Genomic DNA, 24,423 nt, shown 5'->3' with positions numbered 1-24,423 from the left:
TGGCGATCTTTGTGTGGGTGTGTGTTCCCCCTCCCCAGGATCTCTGCGGAATCCAAGGAAACAGTGAAAACACTGAATCTGCATCTTTATTTTTCAGACTCTCCGATGCCCTGGGAATGAACGTAGCGGGCCTGATCGTTGCCACAATGCCTGATTAAGTCAGGAACGGATCTCAAGGTTGGATAATATTTACCTACTTTGATAATAAATATACTTCGAACGTTTAATCACACTAACTGAAAATCATTTGGTATACTGCAAGCAGGGCCAGAAAATGATCTTTGTCACTTTGTCACAGTGGGCCGAACGACGTCCTTGCCGTTAATGGTTCGATGCCTTTCGGGAAATAATTGCAGGCTAGCCTGGCGATTTGAACAGAGGGATAGAGAAAAACAATGTAATGCGTTCTTGACAACGCGCTGCGCTCGCAACCTGTGCACGGCGCTGTTCCTCGCCGACGGACAGAGCAGCGCACAGGGCGCAGGAGTAGCACTCGCTCGGCCGGTCAGCGCGGACAGAGTCCCCCTCCCCGCTGCGTCCGATTCCGAGTCCGGGTCCGGGTCCGGGTCCGGGTCCGGGGGCCAGTTCAGTCGAGCCCGACCGCAGCAGCGCTGGGTGAGTGTGGGGCAAGCGGGGGTACGGCACCAGGCAGAAATTCACACCAAAACATTGTTATTTTATATAAAAAGGGGGGTGTCGCTTATGTCGTATGACTCCTTTGTGACATTTGACGACATAGTTTGCACCGCGGTTTTATGAAGGTAGCTTTTCAAAAAAGATTTTTGAATTCGACCGTTGAAATTGCTTCATTTTCGGTTTCACTCTCTAGCGATAATAGACGGGCCTGGTGGTGCATGCAACCATAGAAATTGGGGGGGACAGTCACTCGATCCATTCGTCTGTGTTGCCCCAGACCCAAGTTGTGTCTTTCTTCAACTATTTATCACAGTTAAGACCCAAATGAAACGTATTTACACCCGAAGAGCAATGCTGATGTAAACAAAGCTCGCAGGCGTAGGAAGAAATATGTATCTAGATCCGGGGAATCTAAAATAACGACAGAAGATAGTGGGGGTGGAGGGGATGGGGATGCGAATATCTGCAGGCCAGGCAGCGTCTGTGGAAGGAGGCACAGACTCCTATAGTGTTGTAGGTTTGATGATAATATTTAGCTGGATTCACGGTGAACAGCTGGGCCCTGGGAGTGTTGTGGATCTAAGGGATCATGTTTCACTGAAGTGGAGTCACAGGTAGACAGGGAGGTGACCAAATTAATGATTATACTGAAGGGCAAGTGTTGCTTCCTCAGAATTTTGTTTGTGGTCATGATAACACATTTGAAGCAATGCGCAAATATAATTTCAGATTACTTGCAACACATTGGAATTTGGAGAAACAAGAAATTGACTTTTTGAACTGTAAAATGGTGCTAATGCTTTGAAATAGTTCAGCTAGGCTAAAAATGTTTTGTTGATGATTTTTGTTTGTACTCGGTGTCAGAGGCTTCTCACTTAAATGCCCAACAATAATCTGCCAGCATTGGTGGATTCCAGTTGCCCCCGTACCATTTCTCCATGACGGCAATGTCCTGGTGAATCCTTTCATTGTGTTTGTCACTGACAGCGCTAAGATTTGCAGGGAAGAGGTCTAAATGGAAATGCAGAAAATGAATCTTGAGTGACATCTTGCACTTCACGGTTTTGTGTACTTGAAGCATATTGTCAACCAGTTCAGTGCCCTGTAGTTGTCAAAAAAAATACGATGTCCTTGAATGCCTTCCGTGTGATTTTCATTCAGGGTATTGAGCATGGAGGTCAAACGGTCATGGTGTGGTTGTACAAGAGGGTGAGGCTGGACTTGGAGTATTGTGTTCAGTTTTATGCGCCTTGCTATAGGAAAGATGTTATTACATGCCAAAGAGTACAGGAAAGATTTAAAAGGATGTTGCCAGGAATTGAAGGAGTGAGTTACAGGACAGGCTAAGACTTCATTGTGTTGAGTGTAGGAGACTGAGCGGTGATCTTATAAAGGAGTATAAAATCATGAGAGACGTAGGTCTTTTTCCCAAAGTTGAGGAGCCAAGAACTAGAGGGAATAGTTTCAAGCAGAGAGGCGAAAGATTTAATAAGAACTTGAGGGGCAATTTATTTTTAAATAAGGGTAGTATCTATGTGGATTGAACTGGCAGAGGAAGTTTTGAGGGAGGTACTTTTAAAAGACAGTTGGACAGGTACATGGACCAGAAAAGTTCAGAGCAGGGATTCCCAACCTGGGGCCCATGGACCCCTTGCTTGATGGTATTGGTCCATGGCATAACAAAGGTTGGATACCACTGGTATTGCGGGATATGAGCAAATGGGACTAGCTGGATTAGCAGTTAGGTCAGCATGGGCCAGTTGGGCTGCCTCCATTGCTGTACCTGACTCAATAGTCAAGCAGCATCTGTGGTAAAAGAAACCAGTCAGTACTTTGGATCAGCAACTGGAAGGGTTGGAGACACAAAGAACTGCAGCTGCTGGAATTTGGAGCCCAAGCAACCTCCTGGAGGAGCTCGGTGCCTGGAACAGCATCTCTGGGGTGGGGGGCGGGGGAGGAGAGAGAAACTGTCAATGCTTCAATTGGAAATCCCACATTGGAGAAGAATGAGATGTGGTAAACAAGATTAAATGGGGACAAATTAGGACAGATCAAGTGATAAGGAGCTTCTGCAAGACATATTAAAGAAATGGTGTGGAAAAGGGACATAGGCCATAGACCAACCTGATACTTGGTGTATAAAAAAAAACTTGCTCCTCACATCTCCTTTGAATTTACATCCTCTTACCTTCAATGCATTCCCTCTGGTATTAGGCATTTCAACCCTGAGGAAAAGATATACAGTGCCTTGTAAAAGTATTCAGTCCCTCAACCCCATGTTCACATAGATGAGTATTACAACCAGGAATTTTGGATCAATTTAACTGAGAGTTTTTATTCGTGAATCGCATGCTTTTTTTCCACAGTAGAGTCCAAAACACAACAGAAATTGTAAAGCATGAGAAGCTCAAAATTCAAGAACTGACATGTCAACAGTTTAAAAGTATTTAACTCCTTTGCTCAGCGCTTAGTTGAACCACCTCTCGCAGCTATTACAGCCAGATTAGATAGCAGCCTTGGACAGCATTTATCGGGTATTGTCTTTCTCTCTCTTGATGCTCCCTGGCCCTCAGCAGCTGCTTTGTTATGTGTTTATACTTCCAGCACATTTTCTCCTGCTCCTCCTCTTCCGCTGCCCATACCCACTGCAGACAGATTACAGTACTGTGCAAAACTCACAGGCACATATTTCTATCTAGGATGCTTAGGAATCTTGTAAAGTACTGCATTGGTCAACATGGACCTGAGAACGAGTTTGTAAATCTGGTGGGAGCACAGGATGTTGGGAATGACAAGGGTTGAGCACTGCGGGAGGGGTGAGAGACAGGGAGCAGAGAAGGAATGCCAGGGACGGGCGGTGCGAGTGCAGACACACCCAGCCCTGATACACCAGGCAAGATCATTTGATTTCAAACAATTGGTTTATTGATTGAAGTAAGCTGCAGGGAGTTCTAAAATTAGTCAGCTCCGTCATGGGTACTAGCCTCCATTGTATCCAAGCCATCTTCAAGGAGCCATGCCTCAAAAAGGCAGTGTCCACCATTAAAGACCCCCATCACTCAGGACATGCCCTCTTCTCATTGTTACCATCAGGAAGGGGGTACAGAAGCCTGAAGGCACACACTCAGCGATTCAGGAATAGCTTCTTCCCCTCTGCTATCCGATTTCTAAATGTACATTAAAACCATGAACATTACTTCACTACTTTTTTTCTGTTTTTGCACTACTTATTTTATTTAACTCTGTAATGTACATATATGTACTTGCTATAATTCACTGACTTTTTTTCTCTACTTATCATGTATTGCATTGTACTGCTGCCGCTAAGTTAACAAATTTCATGACATATGCCTGTGATATTAAACCTGAATCTTATTCATAACGTATATACACACACCTAAGACTTTGGCACAGTACTTTGTCTCCCACTAACAAGCCTTCTGCATCTTCTTCTAGTCAGCAGCAATCTATGACTTTTATCTTCTGTGCCTGTACCTGATAGGAGATGTTTCCTTTGGTTCCCCATCTCTGCAAGTTTAAACATGCAGATTTTCAAAATTATCCTAGTTCTGAAGAAGAGTCATCAATGTGAGAAGTGAGTTGGTTTATGATTGTCGTACGTACCGAGGCACAATGGAAAACGTGTCTCGCATTCTGTCCATACAGATCAGTTCACAACACTGCACTGAGGTGGTAGAAGGTGAAACAATCACAGTGCAGAGTACTGAGAGAGTGCAATGCACTTACACTGAGGACCCCATCCTGGGGTCCACTCACCTCTTGGTTAATGGTATTAGTCCATGGCATAAAAAAAGAGTCTGCAAACCCCCTGAGCTAGACAATAAGGTGCATGGTCACAACAAAGTAGATTGTGAGGTCAAGAGCCCATCTCATCATACCAGGGGATTGTTCAATCGTCTTACGACAGCAGGATAAAGGCTATCCTGCTGTCTGGTTTTGTATCTTATGCCAGTAGGGGAGGGGAGTGAATACATTTGATTATTTTGGCTGCTTTACTGAAACAGTGAGAAGTGTAGAGCGAGTCCATGGAGGGGCAGCTTTTTTCCATGATGTGCATCCTCTGTAAAGCCTCAACATCGGTCCAGTAACAGGGCGATATATGCAGAGCAGATGCCCTCTCAGTCTGCGATGCACCCAGATAGGTTGCTGTCTGTGGTGGCTTGATTTAAAAATTGGTGAGTGTTGTACGGGTCATGCCGAATTACTTTAGCGTGGCCGGGCAGTTGTGAGTGTACAGGGAGCGGAGGAGTGGGGGTGAGTATTCAATCAGCTCTGGAACATCCCGATGCTGAAGGTGCGTACATCAGGATGCTTTTCACTGACTGTAGATCAGCATTCAACACTATCATCCCCTCACACATCTTCAAGAGCAGATGCTCGGGCTCTAGGTTAAAAGCTGATAGCTACTCTCATTTTCCCCATCTTTGAAATGTTCCCTCAACCAATGATATCACTTTAAGGACTCTTTATTTATTATCTCATCTTCTCGTTACTAATTGCTATTTATTGATATTTGCATTTGCACAGTTTGTTGTCTACTGCTGCACTCTGGTTGATCTTTCATTGATCCTGTTATAGTTGCTATCCTACAGACTTGCTGAGTATGCCCACAGGAAAATGAATCTCAAGGTTATAAATGATGACATATATGTATTTTAATAGTAAAAGTTACTTTGGGCTTTGAACTCATCACTAAACTCCAAGACCTGGGACTCAATTCCTCCATGTGCAACTGAATCCTTGTTCTCCTCACTTGCAGATCCTGTCAGTACAGATTAATGATGACATCTCCTCTACAATCTTCATCAGCACATGTGCACCACTAGCCTGTGTGCTTAGCCCCCTGCTCTATTTGCTGTAAGCTTATGTTTGTGTAGCGAAGTACAGCTCTAATGCCATATTTAAACTTGCTGGCAATGCCATTGATGTTGGCAGAATCAAAGCATCATTGATGTAAACAGAAGCAACCTTGCAGGAAAGGTTGTTGTCATGACAGCGTTTCACCAGGTCTATCTCCTTCTTATACTTTGTCTCTGCATTAATTGAGATAAGGCCCACTACAGTAGTGTTACGTGTAAATTTGTAGAAGGAGATGGATCAGAATCTGGCCACGTAGTATGACTGTACAGGGAGTAGAACAGGGGCTGAGGACATACCTTAGAGACATAGAAAACCTACAGCACAATACAGGCCCTTCGGCCCACAAAGTTGTGCCGAACATGTCCCTGCCTTAGTTTTCCTCTAGTTTTCTAAGCTCCATGTACCTATCTAAAAGTAACTTGAAAGACCCTATTGTATCTGCTTCCACCACCGTTGCCAGCAGCCCATTCCATGCACTCACCACTCTCTGCATAATAAAACTTACCCCGGACATCTCCTCTGTACCTACTCCCCAGCACCTTAAACTTGTGTCCTCTTGTGGTAGAGATTTCATCCCTGGGAAAAAGCCTCTGATTATCCACATGATCAATGCCTCTCATCATCTCATACACCTCTATCAGGTCACCTCTCATCCTCTGTCGCTCCTTTCCCCGCATTCAGTGGACGCACCTGTACACCGGCTCGTTGTGAGAAAAGGCCGAGCTCATTCAACCTGTTCTCATAAGGCATGCTCCCCAATCCAGGCAACATCCTTGTAAATCTTCCCTGCACCCTTTCTATGGTTTCCACATTGCTCCTGTAATGAGGCGACCAGAACTGAGCACAGTACTCCAAGTGGGGTCTGACTAGGGTCCTATATAGCTGTAACATTTCCTCTTGACTCCTAATTTCAATTCCACGATTAATGAAGGCCAGTACATCATACGCCTTCTTAACCACAGAGTCAACCTGCGCAGCCTCGGACCCCAAGATCCCTCTGATCCTCCACACTGCCAAGAGTCTTGCCATTAATACTATATTCTGCCATCATATTTGACCTACCAAAATGAGCCACTTGACACTTATCTGGGTTGAACTCCATCTGCCACTTGTGGGGCACTAGTGCTGAGAAAAATCATGGTGGAAGCATTGCTGCCCATCCTTACTGATGGTTGTCTGTTGGTTAGGAAGTCATGGATCCAGTTGCAAAGTTGGGTCTTTGGAGATGAGTTTGTCTACAGGTTTTGAAGATGGAGCTACAATGATAAAGGACCGTCAATGTTAACTCTATTTCTCTTTCCACAGATGGTTCCTGATCTGCTAAATGTTCCAACATTTTCCATTTTCTATTTCAGCTGTCCAGCTTACTGGATCGCTAACTATGGCAGTAACATATGGTTTCTTGTGCCTCTGCAGGTGCTCCAAACCTCTCTATAAAATGGAGTCGGACTGGGCGGGATGGACCATTGCTGTGACAGGCTTCCCTGATGATAAGTTCTCTGACAGCGTCATGATTGATAAACTCACCATTCACTTCTTAAGGCCGAGGAACGGGGGTGGTGAGGTAGAAAATGTCGTCTATCCAACTGATGTCCCTGGTGTTGCTTATGTTACATTTGAAAAGAAGGAAGGTAGGTTTACAGAGCAATGAATGAAAGAAAAGACCAGTTTGTGGTGACCTCTATCTACCCCATAGATACATCTCAAAATGGCAATAGATTTTCTGGTGTGTTTCCCACAGGTGAATTTTGCTTGGGCAATGCCGTTAGTGTAGATACGGTAATCTGGGGTTTTTTTTGGTGTTAATAAATGAGGCTGAAGAAGGACTGCAGATTTAAACTGGAAATGTACCTTGTCGTTCTGTCACGGCATTTGGGAATTACTGTATTCTTCGTTTCCCATCCCGATGACGTCAGTCTTCATAAACCTGCTTTTATTAAGGATAGTCCTTTGTAGTTCTTTCTCACTGTTTTCCTTAGTGTCGATGATGCAGACCACTGTTTTTATGTGACCTACCACAAACTTCTTACTGCTCAATCTAGCTAATTTTCTCCTCTTTTAGCTTATTTATCTAGCTGCCCTACCCATTAGTTTTAAGTATATGACTCTTTTTCACCATATTTTGTCTTGTTAGCAATAGTGTGGTCATTTTGCAACTTTTTTTTATCTGTGAGGTGTATCAGATTACTTTTTTTTCATCCATAGGATCCGGAAGTCACAAGTCAAGCTGATTTATTTTTCCTGCTTTTCTTTGATTGTCCTTAAGGGGGCAGCAGTGAGGTGCCCACCTGAACTGCTACAGCCCTTCTAGTGAAAGTGTTGTCGTTGGTTTGGAGGGTCTTCAGGATCTGGAGCCGGCAATGATGAGGAAACAATGTTGTTTCCCCAGTTAAGGTGGTGTGTAGCACAAAGGGGAGGCTGTAGATGGTAGCAATTCCATGTTCCTGTCCTTGTCCTAGATATAGGGGTTCTTAACCTCGAGTTCACAGACTCCTTGGTTCATGGTAGGGGGTCCATGGATGTAAGGAAGATGAAGGGATATGAACATGGTGTAGGTAGGAGGGATTAGTGTTTGGGTGTTTTCAATTTGCTTTTTAGCTGGTTTGGCCCAACACCGTGGGCCAAGTGGCCTGTCCTGCGCTGTACTCTTCTCTGTTCTTTGTAAAGAAAGTGTTTGGTGCACTGGCCTATAGCCAGGGCATTGAGTATAGGAGTTGGCACATTATGTTGCAGTTGTACTGGTGAAGCTATACCTGGAGTATCGTGCACAGTTTTGGTTACCCTTTTATCAGAATTAAATTGGAAAGAGTGCTGAAAAAATTGATGAGGACATTGCCGGGTCTTGAGGGCCTAAATTATAGAACAAAGTTGAACCAGCTAGGGCTTAATTCCGTGAAGTGTACAAGAATGAGGGCTGGAAAGAATCATGGGGGGGGTATAGATAAGATGAATATATAGTCTTTTACTCAAAACAACTACAGGATGTAAGTTCAAGTTGAGACATGAAAGATTTAAAAGGGATCTGTTAATGTGGAACAAGCTGTGCTAGAACGTTGCTGAGGCAGACACATTAACAACATCTAAAAGATGTTTGAACAGGTACATGGATAATAAAGGTTTAGACCAGGGGTTCCCAACCTGGGTCCACGGACCCCTTGGTTAATGGTAGGGGTCCTTCCCATAAAAAGGTGATGAACCTCTTGTTTAGAGGGAGATGGGCCAATTGCAGGCAAATGGGACTAGCTTAGATGAGCATGTTGGCCAGCATGGACACAATGGGCTGAAAAACCTGTCTCCAGGCTGTATAATTGTGAGTCAGTGACTGGTAATAGTGGGCCCACTGCGATGGTCATGTGATAAATGTTAAAGGTCGATGGTAAGATTTTCTTGTTGGAGATAAACACAGTGTCACATAAATCTTACTAGCCATTTAATAGTTCTTGCTGGACTGCAGCCTGAGTGTTAATGAAGCAGTCAATACCTGTTTTCAGTATCTGGCCACTCCTTTTTATTTTGTTGTTATCTTGTGTGATGTGGATCGGGACGGCCTGCAGATAACAAATGGCGCAGCGCTAGGTTGAACTGAACTGAGCTAGACTGAATATGCCTGGACTCTTTGGATGACTTTGTGGGTTGGTGTTTTCCGCCCCTTTATTTTTGCCATTGGAGCAATTTTGTTTTGTGCATTGGTGTGATGTTTTTTTCTCTTTGAACAGATTCCATGGTGTCTCTTTGTTTCATGGCTGTCTGTGAGAAGATGAATCTCAGGGTTGTAGACTGCATATGTACTTTTGCAATAAATGTACTTTGAGTCTTTTTATCTACTGTAACTGTGATTAAATAATATAAAATTATTAGCAAGCATCCAATCAAAAGTAGGGAACACTCTGGGTCTGACTGATCAATGTTAGGCTTTATGTCCTCCATTTGGTGTTTCTGACTCCTCATCAACAAACACCATGTGGCTGCTTTGGTATCTCTTAAGTTAATTTTAGATCATTTAAGTTACTCATATGTACACTCATACATATACGTGCAGCATGTAAATGCCATCAGAAAGAAGGCACGACAGCCATTACTTTCTTAAAGTTTGCGTAGATTTGCAATGTTACCGAAAACTTTGACAAACTTCTATAAGTGCATTGTGGATAGTATCCTGACTGGTTGCATCACAGCCCAGTTTGGAAAACCCATTGCCCCGGAAAGAAAAATCCACAAAAAGTGGTAGATACAGCCCAGTCTGACACAGACAAACACCCCCCCCCCCCCCCCAACCACTGAGCACATGTACAGGGAGCTTTGCCACAAGAAAGCAGCATCCATCAGCAGCAACCCCCATCATTCAAGCCATGCTGTCTTCTTGCTTCTACCATTGGGCAGGAGCCTTAGGTCCCACACATTCAGGTTCAGGAGCAATTTTACTCTGCAACCTTCAGGCTCCTGAACCAGCATAAATAACTTGTCAGCTCACTGCTAAACTCCACTCACCTATAGACTCACTTTCAAGGACTTTAAGCTCATTTTCTCAGTATTATATATTTACATTTTTTAAATTATTATTTGCATGATTGGTTGTTTGTCAATCTTTGTTTATGTATAGTTTTTCATAAATTCTATTGTATTTTTTTCCTGTGAATGCCTGCAAGAAAACAAATCTCAGATTAGTGTCTGGTGATATATATGTACTTTGATATTAAAATTTACTTCGACTTTGACCAGGTTCCCTCTCTCTCACTCCCCCATATGATTAGAACAGCTGACGATGACTGTATTCTAAAAGCTCTTGGACAGGATCACCTTCCAGTCCTTTGAAATAACATGGTGTTGTCTAAAAACTATTTGTTTATCATCAAATGCATTTTTTTTTTGAAGTTATGGATAGCGTCCTGGGACACGATCAAGTGTTTGAAGACAAACAGCTCCAAAAGAAATATCCATTGAAAATTGCACAGAAAAGCCTGGATGTAAGTGCTTGCAGCCAATCTGCTCTTTGATCCTTTTGTGCTCCCGGTTCACCGCTTCTTTGCTTCAATTTCTTATTCTGGCATTTAAATTCCTCTGCAGCCTTGGCTTTCCCTGCACCTATATCCTGCCCAGCATTACAAGCTGCCTGCAACCTTATTCCTCCAACCCTGGTAACTTGCGTATGCCCCACTTCTGTCTTCAAAAGTTCAAAGCTCTGCCGATCCCTTCCCAATCTGCTGTGTATTGTCCACCACTCTTTGACTAAGCTATTCGACTATTATACTAATTATATTGTAATTAGAATTAATTACATTTATAATTATTCTAATTGTACGATATAGTTGAGAGTTTCTCATTTATTTACATTTTAAGTAAAAGCAAGTAGTTGCGAATATTAAACATCACAAGAAAATGGTGCTTTTGTTGAAGTGCACAGAGAGCATAAAATAAGTAAAGTTAAAAAGGAAGTTATTTAATTTGAAAATTTGCTAATTTGACAGATATTGGTAAGTATTAATGATACAATGGTCTGCGTATGCTTGTAATCAAATCCCTGAACATTAACACGTGCAGAAGAAATTATTGAGAGAGCAAAGGTGTGTTAAGCCATAATATGGAAGGATTTGAAGCTGTGGAGGCCAAGTCACTGGGTTTATTTAATGTGGGGGTTGATAGGTTCTTGATTAGTTAGGGCATCAAAGGTTACAGTAGGCAGGAGAATGAATGGCAGAGCAGACTTGATGGGCTGAATGGCTTAATACCTATGTCTTATGGTCTTAAAGGGATTACTGCAGGGAAGATGTTTCCACTGACTGAGGAATCTTGGTCCAGAGGACTCAGTATGGGGTAGGTCGATTAGGATAGAGATAGAGACATTTTGTCACTTAGAGCAGGGGTTCCCAACCATTTTTATGCCATTAAGCAAGGGGGTCCATGGAACCCAGGTTGTGCACCCCTGATAAGAGGCTGTGGAGGCTATTCCAAACACAGATCTATATATTTCAGCATATTAATGGAGTCAGGAATTACCACGATTACATGAAAGGACGGGCAGGAAGGCATAGGCGTTGGTGTGGTTCTGTGCAAGATTTCCTATGATCGTAATGAACTGTAGAGCAGATTTGGAAAGCTGTATGACCTACACCTGCTCTTGCATCTTAAGTCATGAGGTTATGGGCCAAAAAAAAGTTCTTCAGGATCAGTGGGGATAATGCTTAGACTTTTAGTGAGATTTCTTTGAGGAATTTTGTATTCAAAGGCTAACACATTGCTGTGTAACTGTCAGCACAGGAATGCTTGATACTTAGCTCCCTCTGATTCTACCACTCAATTCCCAGTAGCCAAATACCCTACCAACTCTTTAGGATGTGGGGAGCGGGACTGGGGTCCTTTGGGAGAAAACCCCACATTGTCACAGGACGAATCTGCTAACATTGGGCAGAAGTACTGGAGTCGGGATTGAACCCATGTTGCTAAGAGCTTGAGGTGACAGATCTTCCCATTCCATACCTGTGCCAGCCTACGAAGGTTTATTTTCTACTCCCTAGCCCTTCCAAGTGGTCATCCAAAGCACTTCATAAATGTGGCATTTCTGCCTCTACTCCACTTATAGTTTTCAGTAGCCCTATGACAGTTCATATTACAAGGTAATCTGTGCCACATTATAAATAATAGTTAAACTTGTGTGTTGTTCACAGGTCTTTTCAACTGTCTCAGTTGATGTGGACTCCTCAATGTTTGAAAACAGTTCCGAAGTGAAAAATGTTTTTAGAGAATTTGAAAACAACAACGGAAACTTACAGTTTTCCCGGAGGCACGATGGAAAGATTCGTGTTACGGGCTCCTTCTCTGCGTTGAAAGAATTTAGGAAAGAACTTCATAAAACAATAGGTGAACTCCAAGGAATTAATCTCCAAGATTCCACAATGAAAGTTGGAATAGATGACTCAGAAGGGAAGTCTGGAAAGTCTCCGCATAATTATGCAACATGGTCAGTTCATCAACAGTATACAGCATCACCGAATTATGGAGACAGGGATACCTTGGATCCTGGTGAATTCCAGGAGGAATCAACAATTATTCTAGACGCAGATATTTTTTCATACATTGATGAGATTTGCAAAAAGCAGTATGAACAGTTACTTAGTGTTAATTGTGTGAATGCCAAACCAGTAAACCACAATAATATAATATTTCTCCAGCTATTTGAAACTAGTAGATTGAAACCATCTGAGCTAAAACTGGCAAAGTACGATTTGGAGAGGTTCATCAGCAATATGCAGAAAAACCTAGTGATTGACAGAATAAGACTGGACAGAGACAGACTGAAGAACAAGACATTAAGGGCATGTAAAATAATCATGCAAAACTTCGGCACTGTTCTTGTTCGCTTCAGTGATGATTGTGTGACACTTATAGGAAGCCAAGATAATTGCAAACAATTCATAAGGAAGGTGGATGAGATGGTGCGGTCAGATTTTAATCCAGCACCATACGAATACACAAGTCGCCTGACATCAACTGAAAGTATGCATCAGTTTACTCAGAGTATGGGTTCAGACTCTGCACGTGCATCGAGTGTGCCCAGGCCCATGGAGAACACCCTGCCAAGCAACCTCGATGGACATATGACTGATCAGAGTGGCAGGTTACAACGTAACTGGAGTGTTCCTCACGGGAAGCAGGAAAGTTCGTCTGATTGTGCAGGTACATCGCTCTCCAGTGAATGCCACAGAAGACCGACAGTCAAGAACAGTTCTAAGGTCTGATCGACCAGTGTGCACTACTGAATGGTGGCAGTCATTTCTTTTTTGATTGGATAAACTGCGGGTTAATTTTGTGTTTGTGGATGGCATCATTTTTCTAAAATACATGGGGAGAAAAACAGATAATTCATTTGCAATTGGTATTTTCTCGTCCTGGTGTGCCACATGCCAGTTCCAGTGCATGCATTGTAAACTCAGTCCATCTCACCTTTCTGTCTGTCTCCATCTCAGGAGACAGGTTATCCACTGACATCAACTGCAAATCCACTGACCTTTCACGACATTTGTTCTCAGGATGAGACGTTCCATTCCGGGACATCCAAACTCTTTTTTTCCCAGAAAATGGGGTTTCTCTTCCACTATTATCAATGATGCCCTCACCCATATCTCCTCCATTTTCGGCGTGTTTACCCTCACCCCATTAACTCTTCCCAAGATAACAGTGATAGAGTTCCTCCTGTCCTCACCTACCACCCCACAGCTAATCACAACCTCTGCCATCTCCCCATCCCCCCCCCCCCCACTCTGCTCTTGCCATAATTCTCTTGTCCTTTCATTCCTCCCCACTGACCTCTTCCAGGCGTTTACCCCGGCAACTCTGCTAAGTGCCTCACATCCCCCTCACCACTGTTCAGGCCCCTAGACAGTCCTTCTAGGTGAGGCGGTTCTTGCCCTGCGAGTCTCTTATTTTGTGTAGTTTATTGCATGGCTTCCTCTACATCAGTGAGAACTGACGTACATTGAGGGATCGCTTTATCAATCGTCTTCACCAACAGCCAGGATATCCGGTACAATTCTGCTTCCCATTCCCACACTGACAGGTCTGTTCCTAACCTCCTCTGCTGCCACAGTGAGTCAGGGGCAGGTTGGAGGAGCAGCACTTCATATTCCATCTTGGTAGTCTGCAACTTGACGGAATCAGCATTAATTTCTCTTGACTTCTAGTAGCCACTCCTCTTTTTCCTTCCCCCACGTTCACCCTTTTGTTTCCCCTCACTCCAATGGATCTCTCATCCGTTCTCCTCTTCTGCTCCAACAAGCTGTGTATCTCCTTATCTTCTTCCCTTCATGCCATTGTCTGCAGTCCTCTCCTATCAGATTCCTCCTTTTTCATTTCTTTGCTGCTGCTACCTCTCACATCCTAGCTTCTCACATTATTCCCTTTCATACACCCACCTACCATATCCCTCTCACCTGGACTCACCTATCACCTGTCAGCTTGTGCTCCTTTCCCCCCCCTACTTTTTTAAATTTACTCTGGTTTTCTGCCTTCTTTTCCAGTCCTGATGAAGGGTATCTGCCCTAAACATCAACTGTTCATTTCCCTCCATAGATGCTACTTGACCCACTGAGTTCCTCCAGCACATTTTGTGTGTTGCTCAAGATTTCCAAAATCTGCAAAACTTTATTGTCTTCATAGTTATATTCCAAAATGGGTTAGGAAGCTGACACTTCTTTGTAGAAGCTGTGCAACTTGTTGAACTGGCAATCTTAGATCCAGTGTAACACGCACACATCAGGCAGCATCTGATGGCAGAATATAGTATTAATGGTAAGACTCTTGGCAGTGTGGAGGATCAGAGGGATCTTGGGGTCGGAGTCCATAGGACGCTCAATGCGGTTGCGCAGGTTGACTCTGTGGTTAAGAAGGCGTACGGTGTATGGGTCTTCATCAAGTGTGGGATTGAATTTAGGAGCCGGGAGGTGATGTGGCAGCTATATAGGACCCTGGTCAGACCCCACTTGGAGTACTGTGCTCAGTTCTGTTCGCCTCACTACAGGAAGGATGTGGAAACCATAGAAAGGGTGTAGAGGAGATTTACAAGGATATTGCCCTGATTGGGGAGCATGCCTTATGAGAATAGGCTGATTGAACTCCACCTTTTCTCCTTGGAGCGACAGAGGATGAGGGATGACCTGATAGTGGTGTATAAGATGATGAGAGGCATTGATCGTGTGGATAGTCAGAGGCTTTTTCCCAGGGCTGAAATGGTTGCCACAAGAGGACACAGGTTTAAGGTGCTGGGGAGTAGGTGCAGAGGAGATGTCAGGGGTAAGTTTTTTTTACTCAGAGGTGAGTGCATGGAATGGGCTGCCGGCAACGGTGGTGGAGGCAGATACGATAGGGTCTTTTAAGAGACTTTTGGATAGGAGCTTAGAAAAATTACTAGGGTAGCCCTAGTAATTTCTAAGGTAGGGGCATGTTTGGCTCAACTTTGTGGGCTGAAGGGCCTGCATTGTGCTGTAGGTTTTCTATGTTTTTATCTGTATACGATTCCTCCATTGCCCAGGGTCGACCATGGATGTTGTGTCCCTGTTGTCTGTGTGATACACAAGCCAGGACAGTACAATATGGAGATCAAGCTGTTGCCCATGTAGCAGGTTCCCCTTCTCCACGAGGCTGATGAATACAAAGGGACAGCAGGGACTGATACAGTTTGGGACCAGCAGTGTCTCGGGAGATGCCAGTCAGCATTGAACTCAGTGTAGGGCTGTCTTCGGGGCGCCAGCTCTGGATTTTCCCTCGGGAGTTTACTCCTGAAGCCTTCCCCATGAGTGGATGCAAGGCAGTGGGGGTTTGAAATCAGAGTTTTTTTTTCTCCAAGATGAGCTGCCAATTTTGACTGACAAGCCCCATCTGCTCGAAGTGACTGGTTTTAAGGCACCAGTCACCCATATCTGCCCCTTCTGTCTGTGCAAATGGTTCTGCCAGGCTTAGCAGCTAAGCCACATGTGAAGACCAGGAGCTGGACTTGGTTGTCAGAGGCATTTTGAGATGGACACCATGGGAGCATTTAATAGGTAGTGAGAGCTTGTTCCCATTACCATCCCTGGCTTTAACAACTTCAAGGTACCAGGCAGGTTTATAAAGAGAAATAACCAGTTGCCCTTTTGGCATAAGACCCTTCGTCAGAATGTTGCTGAGATCCTCCAGTATTCTGTGTGTGTTCCTCTGGATTTACAGCATCTGCGGAATCTCTTCTGTTTTTATCTTACAGCTGCTATACTATGCCCCTTGTACAAATGGATGGTCCAGCATGGGTTTACAATGAATGTATTTTATCTCAAGTTGCCCACTGTATATTGTAATTTCCATCACTGTAGGGTTTCGAGAAACTATTTTCTGAATTATAATGAGATTATAATTCTAAAAGTGGAAAATCTTTTGCAATCTGCACCTTTAAAAAAGAATATAGTTATACATGTTGTTTCTAGATTCAGAGTGCTTCTCAGGCTTCCAGCTGGTTACAGGTATTGATTTTTAACAAACTCTGACATTTTCATTAGGGATGATGCCTAGGTATGTCTTACCTCCATCCTTCATCCTTCTTTATTGGTTAGTCCTCATCCAATCAGGTTTCCACTGTCCCACCTTGTTTACAGATGAATTTCAGTTCTTACTTAGAGCGAGGTTTTTGTTAAAATTCTTTTCTTCTAGTTTTATTTAAATGGCTTTCTTCACCAGGCCATCCCATGCCTTTGGCGAGGCACAGTAATTTTGTGCCATCAAAGTCAATGCAAATGCAAATACAATGTTTTACTACCACCGATTTCTCTAGGTAATCCTCCTGTGCTTCTTGATGTGGGTTTCCACCGTGCTGATATGCACTGCTCTGCATTCACAGGGAATCCTGTAAATGCCAGCTAACTTGAGTCCCAGATCACCTTTGACCTGCAGAAGCTGTGATTTGAGCTTCCTTACAGGTTTGTGGATGGTATTAATCTGGAACTTCTTTAGGATCCTCGCGATCCTTCCAGAAACTGTGGAAATACAAGTCGGTAGCAACGGGTTCCTCCTCCGTGGGAAAAACTCAATTTTTCTACTCCAAAAGAAAGCCATCTGAATTGTAAAAAAGACAAGTTATTACGAGCCAACCAATCCACTATTTATTCAACTAAATACTTTAAATTTCAGGGGTTTTGTAGATTTTAAAATAATAAAAATTATGTATAAAGTTAAAAATGGATAGTTACCACAAAGTATCCATAGATTGTTTAAAATGAGAGATAGTCAACATGATTTGAGCAGAACATGTATATTTAAAAAACAAAGGATAAGAATAAATGTAAAAAAAATCATTGTATTTTAGTCAGAGGGGTGAATCTATGGAACAGTTGTAGTGAGAATTTAAAAACATATACCACACTTAAGTTTAAAAAATTATTTTAAAATTATTTAATGAACAAATATAAAATACATGATTTAAAATGAATGGGAGTAATGTAAACAAATGATATTTGGAATTGGATTTTGTGTTAAAAGATTATGAAATTTTTTGTTTTGATGTGATCATTGACGCAAGATATGTTGTATAAGTAAGAGGGGTAGGCGTAATAAGCTGTACCTTCAGCCTACACCCTTTTGGTCTGTTTTAAAGAGTATTATTTAATTTTGTCTTATGAAATCATCATTAAGAAATTATTGTTGGAAATAATATCTTTTGTTTGTACTGACCGAATAAATAAATTTCATTCATTCATTCATTAAGTTTCCTGTTTTTTTACTTTGGCCCTTTTAAAGGCCCAATTGATTTCCTTCACCTTGTAACCATTCTGAGGGAACAGAATACCGTAGACGTGCCCAGATGAAGATGGCAGAGTACATCGGTTAATACCTGTACCCAGCTGGAAGCCCAATAAGAATTTATTTGTCATAAGTGCTGGGAAAGCGTAGAACCTTTTTTACTTATTATTACTTTAAATAGTCAGAGTCTTTTACTTTGCTTGCAACATATTTTTGTAATTGGTAACTTCCAAGCATAATAGCAAGGAATTCTTATGATTAATAGTTTAATTTTAACATTGAAACTTGATTTTTGATTTTGAAGCCAGACCAATGGGAATTCCATGTTATGTAAATTTCCTCGCGCGGTAGTGATTGTGCAATGATTAGAAAGGAATATTTTATAAATATTTAACTATGAAATGTTTTGTAATTGTTGAACTAAATTTCCCTAATAAGGAAAATAATACACTTTCTTTAAATGGCAGGTTTCATTATGGAAGACGTTCATTATTGTATGGGGGTGTGAAATCAAGAATCTGTATTTGTAATCTAATGAACCATAAAATATGATATAAAGGTTTTATCAATGCTCAGTGTTGTGTGTTCCATTGTGGCAGTTTATTCAAATTCATTTTAGATTAACTGAGCGGTGGTCATGCCCATAATAGCATAGTGGTTAGCACAATGCTTTACGGTGTCAACCACCCAGGTTCAATTCCCACAGTTGCCTGCAAGGAGTTTGTACGTTCTGTCTGTGACCATGTGGGTTTGCTCCCACAGTCTTAAGTGTGCCATTTGGTAGGTTAGTTGGTCTTTGTAAATTGTCCCGTGATTAGGATTAAATTGGGGGTCGTTTGGCGGCATGGCTGGAAGGGCCTATTCCACGCTGTATCTCAATAAATAATAATTTTTTAAAAAACTGACATCGTCTTGGGAAGACCGGATTGAGGGTAAGAAAGCCAAATACCAGAGCTGGTAGAACAGTACCAGAGACAGGTGGAGAGCTCAATCCGAGTCTTATCGAGGTGGTTTGTAGAGGTTTTGCTGGCCATCATGCCCTAATCCCCACACACATTCTTTTCAGCTGAACACATGAAGACAGCTTTGGTTGCGCAGTTTGTTTTCTGTCCTAACCCTGTGTAATTTATTTATAGTTAACCAATTAAGCATTTGAGTACTTTCGATTGAATACATGGAACTTTTTAATTTTTCATATACCCGTTTGGATCTATTTTATCAGCTCACAAGGACACAGTTGCATTTGCAAAACGGAACTATTGATCAGAATCAGATTTAATACCATATAACAATTACAGCATGGAAACAGGCCATCTTGGCCCTTCTAGTCCATGCCGAACGCTTACTCTCACCTAGTCCCACCGACCTGCACTCAGCCCATAACCCTCCATTCCTTTCCTGTCCATATACCTATCCAATTTTTTTAAAATTACAAAATCGAACCTGCCTCTACCACTTCTACTGGAAGCTCATTCCACACAGCTACCACTCTCTGAGTAAAGAAGTTCCCCCTAAACTTTTGCCCCCTAACTCTCAACTCATGTCCTCTTGTTTGAATCTCCCCAATTCTCAATGGAAAAAGCCTATCTACGTCAACTTTATCTATCCCCCTTATAATTTTAAATACCTCTATCAAGTCCCCCGTCAACCTTCTACGCTCCAAAGAATAAAGACCTAACTTGTTCAACCTTTCTCTGTGTAACCCCCTGGGTCACCTCAGGCTCGCTCAGCTCATTCTCTTCTAAGGGGAGCAGCCTTCGGCCCCGCCAAACTGGGTCATCAGCTTGTGTGGATGCTGTGTGATGTCCCCACCCCGCCAAAGAACAAACAGGACACCATATACGATTAAATGATTACAGTTTATAAAGATTACTATAACTAAGTAATTTATATCGATACAGTATACATGAAGGAAAAGAAAATAAAGAAAAGGCACCAAACTTATCAAAGTCCAAACCACTTCGTGCACAACCGTTGGAGCTCAATTACTGAAGTCTGCTGGTCACCATTTGATCCCCTCCGAACTCCTCGACTCGCAGCTCAGGACCACCCGAAGTGGTCAACCAAGCACATCTATCTTCGTCTCCTCTCCTCGGGGTACTTCCTGGCCTTGGACCCCCTCTTGGGGTCTGTTCCTCGCCCAGTTTACAGCATCGCGTCCTCTCTCTCTCTCACCCCCTCGCGCTGATCTCCCCAAAAGCCCCAACAGACTCAGAAGAAAGAACAACATTAATCCCAATTGGTTATCAAAGGAATACAATTCTCGTTATCAGTAAATTTTAACCCAAACAAGCTTCTAGCACTCTCTCATAATAAAGAAGCATTCCTACTTTTAACAAAACAAAGAAGCCATTTTGATTAACATACACAGTAACAAAGAAAAAGAAGAAACCCCCCTTTATACTCTCCCCCCACCAAATAAAAGTCATGTCCGCATGACTATTAAATAACTCACCCACTCTTCCTGCCAACACAAACCCTAACCCAGGCACAAACAGTGACATTGCTTTCCAAACAGTAAACCTCACACGCTGTTCCTCAGGCGCTACATAGGCCAACTTATCTGGGAGTTTCCTAACCCTCCGAGACCTCTGTAACCCCTCACCTAAACCCTTCAGGCTTGGATGCAACTGGGAATACCTCGGGCCTGCTACCGACTCCTCTCACTCAACCTCTCACTCATGCCCCCACTGCAACTCTGAGCCCCCTGCTGCCCACAGCTAACCCTTCCCACTACACCTGACTCAGTGGAAGAAGGGCCAATGGTCTCTTCCTCAATCGAGGGGAAGTCAGCAAAAGGCAGCATGTACCACACATCCAGCACATTATCCTTCGAATCCATATTCTTCCTCATTTCTGCAATTGGTAGCTGCTGCTTGAACTTCTCCAAATGGAAACATGTGGCCTGCACTGCTCCTGCAGTCTCTGCAGCCTCCTGCAATTGAGAGATCAGCTTCTTCTCTGGCCCCTGCAACTCTCGCCACAGGCTCAGCAGTTCTGACTCACGCGTCCTGGCCATCTCAATCTGGGACGCAGTTACTCCAACAGCTTCTTCCACCCCGACCTGAAAAGCAGCAGTTAAAGATTGGTCAGCCTCCAGTTCAGTGTTCACTGCACTTATCTCCAGCTTTTTCTTCATCATAACTTCTTCCAGATCAACTTTCAGGCTTTGCACTTCATTTGGACTGTCGATGGTCATCTTCAGGTTCCCTTCAAGCGTCCGCTTCCCTCTTCCGAGATTTGACTGTAATTTCTTCACCTCCGCAAACTCCCCTCTCCAGGCTCTCAGTTTGCTGTTGCCCTCAGTCAGACAACTTTCTTTGTTCTCTCCAACTTGTAAGTCCTCCCACTGGTTCCAGATCACTCTCTCCAGTCTCTCCGTCTTCATTTCAAACTTGATTCTGTAGAGACAGTCACTCACGAGCTGCGACCTTCGCCAGCCCTGGCAGGTGTCCAGAAAACACTTTAACTCTGTAGTTCTCAGCTGCTCCTGCAACAACCTCACTTCATATTCTCCCGAGGCAAATCCAAATACCAGATCATCCACATACACCAAAACTCCAAACACCTCCACATCCCCCATGGTCTTCCACATGCCCCGCGGGAAGGTTGCAAGGGCTCCGGATAGGCCCTGTGGCATCTTTTCGGACCGGAAGAATCCTAGGGAACTTATAATGGCCATCTTCTCCTTGTCGGCCCCACTCATCGGGATCTGGCAACATCCACTCCTCAGATCCAGCACCTTAAACCACTTCGCACCACTCAGACAGACCATCGCCTCTTCGGCCCTCAGGGCCATATTCTGGTCACTGACAGTGCACCTCTTCAGCGCAATATAATCCACACACATGCTGCCTACGTCTTCCATGACTTCAGGGGCCAGTCGCCGCAACCTCTCTCTCACCGAGGTGTCTTCAGCGGTCAACTCCCCTCCCTCGTGGTATTTCGCAGCATCCACTAAGAGGGTCTCACCCTCAGATACTTCCCCCAGGCCGTACCACCACCGGCTCTTGTTTGAATTCGGTATCGGCCCAATGCTGCTACACACGTCCGCACAAGCAGCTCGAAACTCTGGATGCATCGACAATGCCTCCAAACAGCGCTCACCCGCCTCCTCCGGGCAGGCCCCCAAGCACACCAGCAGGATATTGGTTCTCTCCAGAACTGAAACGCTTCCCTTCTCAACAGTGTCCGGACACATCAGCATTAATAATTCACGAACCTCAGTCACCCCCACATTTGCCTCTAAGAACTCCATTTTCACTGACCAACAACCATCGTCTGGATAATCACCGGCACTGGTACCCCAAATCTCCAGTGCCCTCAATGTCGTCAAGGGTAAATGCTTCCAATAATGGTTATAAAACAAACTGTACAGCAACTTAACCGGCGCCCCGGTGTCGAGGATGGCTTTAACTTGACTTCCATCCATCCGTAACAACACCTGTGCGCTTGGTCCCTCTAAGCCTTCAGGAATAGGGTCTGTTCCTTTCAGGAGTTCCTTGGTACATTGCTGGGAACATGCTTCCCCAGAGACCCCAAGCCGTTCCCCCACTGGGCCTCCTCTAAGTTTCCCGACACCTCTCAGATCAACTGAACAACTGAGGGAGGAGCTGATCCCTTTGACAGATCCCCCTGGCACCGCAAGCAATTCATCTGCCCCCCTGGCCAAAAGGGATACCCTAAAAACTTTCCACCAATCTCCTGCCACGGATATGGTAAGCCCCCCAGCTGTGGCATTTGACTTCCAGTCGAACCACACGCATTTTCCCACACTTTCCCAGAACTGGCAGCTGTCACTTCAAGGTAATTGCACCCGACAGTTCTACCAACGTCACCAGCCCGCCTACTCAAACTTTCAACCAATCCCTGTCGCTTTCCCTCAGCCAAGCACTGCCACTCACCCAACAACTAAGAGGTCTGCTCCGCCCATGCCTCCGCCCCTTTAGGGCTGGACATTATTCCAACAACCGGGCGGAGCCCACCATAGCTGGAACATACCCACCAGTCCTTCCCCGCTCTCTTAACAGCATGGACAGCCCTTGGCCCCACCACCATTTCGGCAACACTAGTCGGAAATCAAACAACGCCCTCCGGGGCACCAACAGCCACCCCACCCAACACACATGCAGAGATAACCAGCAATTGCACACCCACAAAGGCACACCAGCTCTTCGCCGCAGACATAATTTAAAGAGGGCGATCACACAGTTTCCACAGAAATCAATCTGGACAAGCCCCCACAATGTAACCCCCTGGGTCGCCTCAGGCTCGCTCAGCTCATTCTCGTCTAGGGGGAGCAGCCTTCGGCCCCGCCAAACTGGGTCATCAGCTTGTGTGGATGCTGTGTGATGTCTCCACCCCGCCAAAGAACAAACAGGACACCATATACAATTAAATAATTACAGTTTATAAAGATTACTATAAATAAGTAATTAATAATGGTACAGTATACATGAAGGAAAAGAAAATAAAGAAAAGGCGCCAAACTTATCAAAGTCCAAACCACTTCGTGCACAACCATTGGAGCTCAATTACTGAAGTCTTCTGGCCATCATTCGATCCCCTCCGAACTCCTCGACTCGCAGCTCAGGACCACCCAAAGTGGTCAACCAAGCACATCTATCTTCGTCTCCTCTCCTCGGAGTACCTCCTGGCCTTGAACCCCCGCTTGGGGTCCGTTCCTAGCCCAGTTTACAGCATCGCGTCCTCTCTCTCTCACCCCCTCGCGCCGATCTCCCCAAAAGCCCGCCAACAATAGCTTACAGACTCAGAAGAAAGAACAACATTAATCCCAATTGGTTTACAAAGGAATACAATTCTCGTTATCAGTAAATTTTGACCCAAACAAGCTTCCAGCACTCTCTCGCAACAAAGAAGCATTCCTACTTTTAAAAAAACAAAGAAGCCATTTTGATTAACATACGCAGTAACAAAGAAAAAGAAGAAACCCCCCTCTACATCTGTAACTTGGGTGCTGAAACCCAGGTAACATTCTAGTAAATATCCTCTGTACTCTCTCTATTTTGTTGACATCTTTCCTATAATTCGGTGACCAGAAATGTACGCAATACTCCAAATTTGGCCTCACCAATGCCTTGTACAATTTTAACATTACATCCCAACTCCCATACTTCATGCTCTGATTTATAAAGGCCAGCATACCAAAAGCTTTCTTCACCACCCTATCCACATGAGATTCCACCTTCAGGGAACTATGCACCATTATTCCTAAATCACTCTGTTCTACTGCATTCCTCAATGCCCTACCATTTACCATGCATGTCCTGTTTTGATTATTCCTACCCAAATGTAGCACCTCACACTTATCAGCATTAAACTCCATCTGCCATCTTCCAGCCCACTCTTCTAACTGGCCTAAATCTCTCTGCAAGCTTTGAAAACCTACTTCATTATCCACAACGCCACCTATCTTAGTATCATCTGCATACTTACTAATCCAATTTACCACCCCATCATCCAGATCATTAATGTATATGACAAACAACACTGGACCCAGTACAGATCCCTGAGGCACACCACTAGTCACTGGCCTCCAACTTGACAAATAGTTATCCACCACTACTCTCTGGCGTCTCCCATCCAGCCACTGTTGAATCCATTTCACTACTTCAATATTAATACCTAACA

At 43.9% G+C, this 24,423-nt stretch overlaps 1 protein-coding gene across 3 annotated transcripts; it reads left to right on the top strand.

Annotated features, from left to right (window-relative positions):
• Nucleotides 1-18,347, top strand: LOC140714756 (RNA-binding protein 43-like). 3 transcript variants are annotated; one of them, XM_073026303.1, is made up of 5 exons: nucleotides 1-17; nucleotides 98-177; nucleotides 6,934-7,148; nucleotides 10,390-10,481; nucleotides 12,180-18,347. In XM_073026303.1, exons 3-5 carry the CDS (start codon nucleotides 6,956-6,958, stop codon nucleotides 13,248-13,250), a joined length of 1,356 nt encoding a protein of 451 aa, XP_072882404.1. In that variant the 5' UTR covers nucleotides 1-17; nucleotides 98-177; nucleotides 6,934-6,955; the 3' UTR covers nucleotides 13,251-18,347. The 3 variants fall into 3 exon arrangements, with proteins under 3 accessions (XP_072882404.1, XP_072882394.1, XP_072882414.1); XM_073026293.1 differs by lacking the exon at nucleotides 1-17 and having other exon boundaries at nucleotides 33-177; XM_073026313.1 differs by lacking the exons at nucleotides 1-17; nucleotides 98-177 and adding an exon at nucleotides 377-615.
• The last annotated feature ends 6,076 nt before the right edge of the window (nucleotides 18,348-24,423 follow it).

This window comes from Hemitrygon akajei, chromosome 2 (assembly GCF_048418815.1).
Source record: "Hemitrygon akajei chromosome 2, sHemAka1.3, whole genome shotgun sequence".
Taxonomy (NCBI): domain Eukaryota; kingdom Metazoa; phylum Chordata; class Chondrichthyes; order Myliobatiformes; family Dasyatidae; genus Hemitrygon; species Hemitrygon akajei.
This window is presented reverse-complemented; position numbering and strand designations above follow the sequence as displayed.

Coding starts and splice junctions, on each gene's coding strand:
- LOC140714756 (XM_073026303.1), top strand. CDS start 6,956: ATGGAGTCGGACTGGGCGGGATGGACCATTGCTGTGACAGGCTTCCCT. Junction 7,149..10,389: donor TACATTTGAAAAGAAGGAAG/GTAGGTTTACAG, acceptor TTTTTTTTGAAG/TTATGGATAGCGTCCTGGGA. Junction 10,482..12,179: donor TTGCACAGAAAAGCCTGGAT/GTAAGTGCTTGC, acceptor TGTTGTTCACAG/GTCTTTTCAACTGTCTCAGT.